This window comes from Paroedura picta, chromosome 7, assembly GCF_049243985.1.
Source record: "Paroedura picta isolate Pp20150507F chromosome 7, Ppicta_v3.0, whole genome shotgun sequence".
Taxonomy (NCBI): Eukaryota; Metazoa; Chordata; class Lepidosauria; order Squamata; family Gekkonidae; genus Paroedura; species Paroedura picta.
Window position 1 is genome coordinate 34946548 of NC_135375.1, and position 9506 is coordinate 34956053.

The 9506-nt window shown below is 41.9% G+C and overlaps 1 protein-coding gene across 1 annotated transcript; it reads left to right on the forward strand.

Moving 5' to 3' along the window:
- The first annotated feature begins 201 nt into the window (after nt 1–201).
- On the forward strand, nt 202–9044 carry ANKRA2 (ankyrin repeat family A member 2). Its single transcript, XM_077347425.1, has 9 exons — nt 202–373; nt 1273–1657; nt 3069–3227; nt 3352–3417; nt 4304–4401; nt 5230–5355; nt 6138–6204; nt 6293–6373; nt 7540–9044. Exons 2-9 carry the CDS (start codon nt 1369–1371, stop codon nt 7593–7595), a joined length of 942 nt encoding a protein of 313 aa, XP_077203540.1. The 5' UTR covers nt 202–373; nt 1273–1368; the 3' UTR covers nt 7596–9044.
- The last annotated feature ends 462 nt before the right edge of the window (nt 9045–9506 follow it).

A 9506-nucleotide genomic window follows, 5' to 3' on the forward strand; every position in this document is an offset into this window, starting at 1 on the left:
CGCCGCCATCTGCGGGGCAAAGAACTTCAAAGCGAAGCAGAGAAACTTCTATGGCAGCCTGGGTGGTTCATTTACATGCATTATTCCCGACACGCTCAATCGTAGTCGCTATGGTTTCACTCTGCCCTCCCTCCTTCCTATCGGTTGTCAACAGAAGGGGAGGAGCTTTTGCGGTGACGTAACATGCATCGCTCTCCCTTCCGAGGCTGGCTTGGTTGCCAAGGCGGGCCTGGCGTCGAGAGCTTGGCTGTTTCATTACGGGTGGTCCGGTGATTTGAGCGGAAGTGACGTCATGACGTAAAGGGATGAGAACAACAATAATGTCGCCGTCAAAACATTAGTGCTGGCTGTCGCGTGGCCGCGGCGGTGAAAGGTATGTGGGTTCTTTTACGCCGCTTCTATCCGAAGGATCCTCAGAGCAGCTTACAGTCTCCTTCCCTTTCCTCTCCCCACAGCAGACACCCTGCGGGGTGGGTGAGGCTGAGAGAGCCCTGATATCACTGCTCGGTCAGAACAGTTTTATCAGTGCTGTGGCGAGCCCAAGGTCACCCAGCTGGTTGCATGTGGGGGAGCGCAGAATCGAACCCGGCATGCCAGATTAGAAGTCCGCACTCCTAACCACTACACCAAGCTGGCTCCTCCAAGGAGGTGGAGAAGGAGGATGCAGTGGTTGCATGGGGGTGGGGGTGCCTCCTCCCATCGTAGCTGGCAGCTGCCCTTGGAATCTTCCTCTGAAGCCCTCCTCTCTACTGCACTTGCCTTCAGGGGTCAGGCAGGGGCTGATGGGGGGGCTGATGAGAGGACATGCAGAAGTCTTAGAATCAGTCTACGACATCTGTGATTAAAGGATCAAGCAGTAAGTGATATGAGAGGCCACTTGCCAGAGACCCTGGAAAAGTACTGTTAGGTCAGATGGACAGTATTGTGCTTATAGACCAGTAATCTGACTTGATCTAACACAGCTTCTTGTACTTTAGACTAGATAACATCACTAAAATACATTACTAAAACATTTCAGTACTTGTTTCTCTCATGAAAATGACTGCAGTCATTAGCTTTGAAGTTACTGCTATTAAAGCAGACTGACAATGAAAGATTTGTAGCCTGTGTAAAATTTGAGTATCTATTTTGTAATTTTTCTGTGCACACATGTTGGTACTTTTATATGGCAATTTGAAGAAAAAATTGCATCAGTTCAGCTTGATAAATGTGTTTCTTTTGTGTTGTGTGTCATTGTGTTCTAACAAGTTAATATTTTCTGTTCAATTGCAGGCTACATCAATCTCAACCACTGGAATTTGTTTTGTTTTTGTTTTTAAATACTCTAAAGGAAAAGGCACAAGAAAACACATAGCTAAGTTTCAGATAATGGAGCCGTCATCAAATCTAGATGTTGGAGCCCAGCTAATTGTGGAAGACTGTGCTAGCAGCTACAGCCTCTCTCACATGCCAAACATTAAAGTGGAACATCACCTTGATTCCAGCGTTGAGGAAGGACCAACACAGAGTGTTGCTATGGGAATGAAATTCATTTTGCCTAATAGGTTTGACATGAATGTCTGTTCCCGGTTTGTGAAATCTTTGAATGAAGAAGATAGCAAAAATATTCAGGATCAAGTGAACTCTGACCTTGAAGTAGCATCTGTATTATTTAAAGGTTGAGATTTTATATTGATTTTCATTTCATTACTTTAAAAAGTGGGGAAATTGCTTTTATGACAAAGGAATGCATAAGAAGATATAAATGCTTTTCACTTTTTCTTTATTTATAGAATTTCTTTAAAAGTCAGTGGTGCTTTTGATCACAAAATACATTAGAGTAGAGACTGGGATTTTTAATTTAGCAATGAAAATAGTTAGCCACAATATTGCAGATGATAAATAAAAACCTGCTCTAGGAAAATTGGCAGGAAAGCTTCACAATGGCTACTTCTAAATCAAACATGTGTTTTGGACAAAGACAGGCTGCAAATAGTGGGAGTTCTGGCTTTGTCCAAGAACAGGTATTATGAGGTTTATTTTTATCTAGGGCTTCTAGGATCAAGGGCTAGCTGAACGTAGCCAATGAACTACAGGGTTTGTTCAGTTGAGTTGGTGAATCTCTATATTGCTCTGAAAACATCTGGGAGGCGGGTTCAGTTGGCAGAGGCTTGAGCTGAGGAGCCAGCCAAGATGCTTGCTTCCCATCTCTCAGTGGGAAAGAGAAAAATGTGAAGGAGACAGTGCTTCAGAGCATTTTTAATTGTACATACCCTCAAAGTTGGTTCAGTGTTCTACCCACCAGGAACTGCAGCATTACAGTGCTTAGTGTTATGTACATTTGTTTAAAATCAAGCTATTGATGCTGGATTCACATCTTGATGTCTAAACACTCAGTATTGAAAGATAAGTTCCACAAAATTCAATTATTTATGTCCAAGTATTTTTATTTAGTTAGCCATGAGCTGGATAGACCAGGATAGCTTAATCTCATCAAGTCTTGGAAGCTAAGCAGGGATAGCCCTTGTTGGCATTTGGATGGGAGACTGCCAAGGAATGCCAGCATTGCTATGAAGAGGCAGGCAGTGGCAAACTGCTGCTGTGGGTTGACATAAGTCAGCTGTGACTTGATAGCAAAACAAACAAATGCATTAGCTACAGGTTATTTCTTTCCACTTTAGCTTGTTTTTTGTTCTATACTTAGAGGCACCTGCCTAGCCTGCTGCCAGAAATGTCTTAAATTGGAACTCCAACCTTTGAAGAATTCCCTCATTTAGTTCTTGGGTTCTAGGTTCCTGTAGCATTGACTATGTCGCAGTAAGGTTGGCTTTATATCCTAGTACTTGAATTTCCTCCAAGAACTCACATAGAATGGGCATCTCTCTGCACAACGTGAAGGAGGACTCTACTAGTTTAGGTTGTTTTCAGCTTCACTAGGATGAGCCAGTTTCATTGCCAACCATGCAAAGTCTCTGGCTTTGGTGGAACAAACTTCCACATAAATATGTTTGGATAGCATGCTTGGAATATGACTTTTCTACTAGTTATTCTAACTGTTACTATAACCATTTTTTTCTTCCTACACTTAGCTGAATGCAATATCCATACTTCTCCTTCTCCTGGGATTCAGGTCAGACATGTCTACACCCCATCAACTACAAAGCATTTTTCGCCAATAAAACAATCCACCACTTTAACTAACAAGCACAGAGGAAATGAAGTCTCAACAACACCTTTGCTTGTAAACTGTAAGTGTTTCTGTGTGAAGTTTAAAACATTGTTCGTGGAGTTTCTGTTATGACAGTCCAAGATGCCAGCATTTGGTTCTCCTTAAACAAGAGCATTACTATATTTCCCTTCTGTTTTTTTTAGCCCTCTCCATTCACCAGCTGGCTGCTCAAGGGGAAATGTTGTACCTAGCCACGCGCATAGAGCAAGGTAAGGACTCGGGTCTTTCCTATGTCAATGAAATAACTTGCCAAGATAGGTTAGGCTGCAGCAAGCCCTGATTATATAGCTAGTTCCTATCTCCATCTCTATTCCTTGACCTGTGAAAATGGGTCCCAGACATTATTGCCCAGTAGATTACAATATTAAGACTTCTCACAAGTAATTTATTGTATGTCAAGAGTTAAATGTGTTGCACTAGGAAAGCAGAAGGTTTAAAAACAAAAGCACTGTTTTTTATGCTCTCTGGTCAAAGCCAAAGTACTATATTTTCACTGGCTTTAGAGGCATGTTTTGAACTTACGCACCTTCCAAACATGCACAGGCCCAATTTGGATCGGGACTGCAGAGAGAAGGTGCTTAAGACTAGCCTCCCTGCACATGGTTATGACTTCAAATGGCCAGAGGAATGGATTTTTTGCCTTATGTTGTAAAGTTGTAGCTTGCCAGTGTATATGCGGGCACCCAATACAGTAGGGCAAATAGTATACCCCTGGTCCATTGCAGGTTGGGACAATGGCACCAGGAAGAGGTCAGAGCCTGCCCGTTGGCACACCAAAGTCCCAGTCCAAATATACTGATAGAGCTGTTCTGCCCGAGCAGTAATATCAGGGCTCTCTCAGTCTCACCCACCTCACAGTGTGTCTGTTGTAGGGAGAGGTGATTGTAAGATGCTTTGAGACACCTTCAGGTAGAGAAAAGCGGCATATAAGAACCAACTCTTCTTATGAGAGCATTCGGTTAGCAGGCCACATTGTGATTTAGTTATTAATACATTTATTTAACCCAACCCCCCATTAGGGTGGGTCCAAGGGACAGGAATGGAAATTCTTTATGTCAGTGAGAAGACTGTTGACCTGGGTGTTTTGTCAAATAGAAAATGTCATCAACCATACAGATGAAGAAGGCTTTACCCCTCTGATGTGGGCTGCAGCCCATGGGCAGATAGCAGTGGTAGAATTTCTTCTTCAAAATGTAAGTGAAAGCACCACCCACATCATATTTAGTTATTCTAATATAGTTAGTGTAATGTTGTAAACTCAGGAAAGGCAATTGCGTTTTTTTCTTTATCTCCAGCAAGCAACTCATTTTTGGCTGCAACTCTAAGCCATTTGCCACTCCATTCCCCAGTTTTCACACACACTCAGCTTCAGACTTTCTGAATCCATGAATGAATCAGTTCTCCAAGCAGTTGGGTGGCAAAGCATACCAGATCTCATTTTTGAGATTGGCGAGGCAGGGAGTGGTGGTGGGAAGTACATTTTGCAAGGTAGTTACTTGTATTAAGTTGCTGCAGACAAGACATCAAGAGATTAGGACCTTGTTAAGAGTTGCACATTTATTTTTGGTTAACCATTAATCTTTTGTTTCCTGAAGCAGAGCTGTCTTTCAGTATCTTTAAAACTTTCACAAAAAAAGAGGGAACAACTGTTTACAAAGACAAGAAGCAATAGTTTTCACCTGCAACAAAGCATATTGAGGCTGCATATAAAAGAAGCCTGTAGAACAAATTATCCTTGAAATGTTTTGAAACCCTTTTTTAAATTTAAAAACTGTCAGAAATATAAGATCTCTACAGCCTTGCCGGCATACAAGTGGGCCTGTGGAGTTCCTTTCGTGTGTGGTTTGTGAGGCTGATACATAACAACACTTTAAAGCAGGGGTAGTCAAACTGCAGCCCTCCAGATGTCCATGGACTACAATTCCCATGAGCTGGCAGGGGCTCATGGGAATTGTAATCCAGGGACATCTGGAGGGCTGCAGTTTGACTACCCCTGTTTTAAAAGCATGTTTGTTTTTCAGGGTGCAGACCCACAGATCCTGGGGAAGGGGCGCGAAAGTGCACTGTCATTAGCCTGTAGTAAAGGTTACACAGACATTGTCAAGATGCTGCTGGACTGTGGAGTCGATGTCAATGAGTATGATTGGGTGAGTCTCTTGCTTACTACACTGCTGTTTGTATTAATCTGATTTATCTGATAGTCCACGTGGTGTTGTGGTTGAGAGTAGTAGACTCTAATCTAGAGAAGGGTCTGATTCCCCTCTCCTCATGAAGCCTGCTGGGTAACCTTGGGCCAGTCACCGTTCTCTCAGAATTCTCTCAGCCCCACCTGCCTCAAATGGTGCTTGTTGTGGTGAGTGGAAGAGAAGGCGATTGTAAGCCACTTGGAGACTCCTTTGGGTAGAGAAAAGTGAGGTATGAAACCCAATTCTGCCACTGTGATCTGTTTGACCTGACACTGGGAAGAAATTGAGAGTGAAATGGCTTTTTTTATAGGCCTGTTTCTAAAATACACACTAGGAATATTTCTCCATGTACAGTATCTAACTGTGGAAGATGAAATCCAACAAAGCAACCAAAGGTGGAGAATTCTAGAGTAGTAGGCATGTTAGTCTGCTGTAGTAGGCCATGAATCATAAAAGCTTAAAATAAAATCTAACTCTGTTTACAAAGGTGAGGAGAAACTGATGGCTTCACTTTTCTGTCCTTGCACATTCACAGTGTATCTGTTTGAAAACCTAGCGTTGCATCCCACCAGTCCATTCTGTTGACATATAAGGCTTTGCTACCAGCAGAATGGACTTTGGATGCCCCCTGGTATCTTGATGTGCTCTGTGGAATAACTGTTCTGACATATGTGCGACCTGTATTTGGATTTTAAGCTGTTTGAATGTTATCCCGTGATCTGAAACTTTCTTGGCTTTTGCAGAATGGTGGTACACCTTTGCTCTACGCTGTGCATGGTAACCATGTGAAATGTGTCAAAATACTCTTAGGTAAGTATTACTAAAATAATATTAGCCAATGAGATGCATGGAAAAAACTCTTAACAGTAATAATGCAATAAATTATTGTTTTGTATAGAACATGGTGCTGATCCAACTATAGAAACAGACTCTGGATATAATTCCATGGATCTGGCTGTTGCTCTAGGCCATCGTAGTGGTGAGTATTCAAGAATATTTTAAGACCTGTTGTTTCAGTGCCTTCCTCTCTTTTTGCAGGTTGCAGCTTTAACATATTTCCATTCATAACTTATACAGAAATGTCATAGAGCTGGAAAATGACAATTTTGCCTCATTGCACTATGTCTCAGCTATTTTCTGCTCCCCATACATTTTTATCACAATTCCAAACATAGGACTGGGTGCTTCCCCCTGCCTTTCATTCCAGTTTGTTTCTGTTTGTTTCATTTCCTAAAATGCTGTAGAGAAAATTAATAACTAGATTTGTTCCTGGCAGCCTCCAATCAGACTACATTCAGTTTTTGTTCACTCTACCCTGCAAGCAAGAAGCACATGCAAATGGTTAGCCAAGTGCTGCCAGTTATGAAGGGGCAGGCACAAAGAATCCTTGGGTGTCTTAGTGTGCTCTGTGCACAATCACATTACATTCACCACTGTGCTTTGTTGAAGGTGGCCTGGGCTGATTAACAGGCTTTGCCTTGGCAAAGAGGCAGTTTTTACTCCGTCCACAAAGGGGTGACAGTAACTTGCTAATAAGGAAGTAAATGACCAGCCCTAAAGAATCTAGGGCAGCCTTCTTCAATTTTTTGACCATGCCGGAGCCCCTGAAATTCTCAAGCTTTGAGGAGCCCCAGGAAGTCGTGTAAGCTGGCCACACCATCGTGTCATGCCCACCAGAAGTGAAATGTCACTGGAAGTGACATCACCACCTGCATTAACAGGCAGGCTCAAGGAGAACTGAGAAGGGAGAGACAGAAGGCTGTTTTAAAGCAGGGACTAGGCATCCATGCCCTCCAAGTTACAGAAACCAGAAGAGAACTTACACTGAGGAAGGGGAGCAATGGGAGCAGCTGGTTCCCTAACTTATAGCTGAGTCTGTTAAGGCAGAAGGGGAAAGGCTTCCACAGACCCCCTCCACAGCTTCCACAGACACCTGGTTGGGAATCCCTGATCTTGGGCTGAGCTCTACATCCCAAATTTTTCCTCTTGTTTGGGGGGGAGGGAAGGAAATTGAGAGAATAGTACAGAGCGCTGTTTGTGAATGAGCCAAATTCCACACATCTCCCAATGTTTATCTTGGTTATCGAAAATGCGCTAGATCACTTATACTAAAGAGATGTACTAACCATGTTTCTTCCACTTCAGTTCAACAGGTGATTGAGTCTCATTTATTAATGCTTCTTCAAAACGTCAAGGAATGATGCCATTACAGGCAGGCAAGCAGATTCTCATTGAAAGTGTTCATTGCAAGGGGGACTCATTTACGAAGCAAGGAAAATGTTCCTATGTAAAGAATTCTAGTCATCGCTTGCTATCCACCTGTGTTTTGACCGGTCCTGCTGGCATGCCCATTTTAGGCACTGGTTACAAAGATGGAGTTGTGGGTAGTGGCACATCATACTGTGTCTGCACAATCCTTGCCTTTCCCATGGTGTTGCTTTATTATTCCAGCAGAGCTTAAGGTCTCATATGGGTAAAAAAAAGGATCACCACAGAATGTTTTGGCCAAGAAGTGAGATACCAACATAGTTGTGCTTCATAACTGCGTTCAGGTAATGGTTCAAAGAGATTGCTTTTGTTTTTTTCATTCATGATGTCTAAAAAGCCAAACCTTTACCCCGTTTGTGAATATGTAGTGAACTGTGATATTCAATTATATAGTATCTTTGACACACAATTGCACTGGCTGTAGCATCATATCTCATTCTGTCAGGCACATTATGTTTTGGGGAGATAATATTCTGTATTACCAGAATATATTTAATGTATTCAGTCTAAACAGTTGGAGCACTGTAATTAGTACAGATGATACTAAAATGAATTAAGAAAAAGCACTGGACTATGTAAACCTTTTTCTTTAAATGGACAATTCACCAGCTCCTATTAATAAGGCAGAAAATCTACCTGCACTAATTTCATTGTCACTGTATTTCTACCAAGAAGTTTGAATCAGAGCAGGTGGAACTGTGGAAGTGCAACTATGGAAGTCCCTAGTTTATTTGAAATGTATTCTGTGAACATGTAAGCTGATCTAAGGACATGATCTATCTTGGCTGTCACTGCAGAAATGAACATGTCCCATCCTTAGAATTGTAAGCATCCTCTCACCCTCTCTAAGAAATATGGCAAAGCTCAGTTTGTCATTTCATGTGATTCACAACCATGGTTTGTTCTGCACTGAAAGCCAATCTAATTTAGAGGATGGAGAATAAACCAGTGCTTAACATTTTGCCTGAATCACAAACCAGGATTTGACACAGAAGCTCTGTGTTTACTGGCCAAATATGAAAGGACAGAGCACAAGAGTCATAGTAGCAAACATGCTCTGCCGTTGTCTAAATCATGCTAGGATGCAATGTAACAGCTCTATGGAGGGAGACGGTAACTGTTCTATTATAAATGAGGGAGCATATCTTAAATATTTTTCCTGTAATTCAACATATGTAAAAGAATAATGGTGCAATGTAATTATAGATTTCCCATTCAGAGGAAACTACTGAACTGCCTGTCCTGGGGGCAGGGTCTTATGGAGATACTCTGCTTAAAATGTGCTGTAAAATTAAAAGTTAAAGCTGCCATTTTTGGATGTTATTTTATGTGGTGGTTCTATATGCATATAGTGTAAATAAAATGTTTTTTTAATTATTAAACTTATGCATTGGCATGTTTCATCAGAATGGTAAAGTTATCATTTGTGTTACTTCAGACTAACATGGCTACCCATTTGAATCTATCCTTTGTTTTAGTTTTCACTAAGGGATATGTGAGTGATATTTTTGTTTTAAACAGCATATTTAACAGTATGAGTTAAACCCAAACAGGTTTATTAAAGTACAATTCCTGATGGTTGTATATCTCATACCCCAAAAGAGCCTTATTTGCTGTGTAGGACGTCCATGCCAAGGCTTAGCTCATGGCCTCAATATTCTGGGCCACAGGGACTAGCTAATGGTCCTCTAGAACAGGGGAAGTCAACCTGTGGCCCTCCGGATGTTCATGGACTACAATTCCCATGAGCCACTGCAAGCAAATGCTGGCAGGGGCTCATGGGAATTGTAGTCCATGATCATCTGGAGGACCACAGGTTGACTACCCCTGCTCTAGAACAGTGG

What these genes read in the sequence shown, in the direction of transcription:
- ANKRA2 (XM_077347425.1), top strand. Translation starts at nt 1,369, where the DNA reads ATGGAGCCGTCATCAAATCTAGATGTTGGAGCCCAGCTAATTGTGGAA. An exon ending in AGCCACGCGCATAGAGCAAG is followed by an intron (nt 3,418 to 4,303) that starts GTAAGGACTCGG and finishes TTTGTCAAATAG; the next exon opens with AAAATGTCATCAACCATACA. An exon ending in ATGTCAATGAGTATGATTGG is followed by an intron (nt 5,356 to 6,137) that starts GTGAGTCTCTTG and finishes TGGCTTTTGCAG; the next exon opens with AATGGTGGTACACCTTTGCT.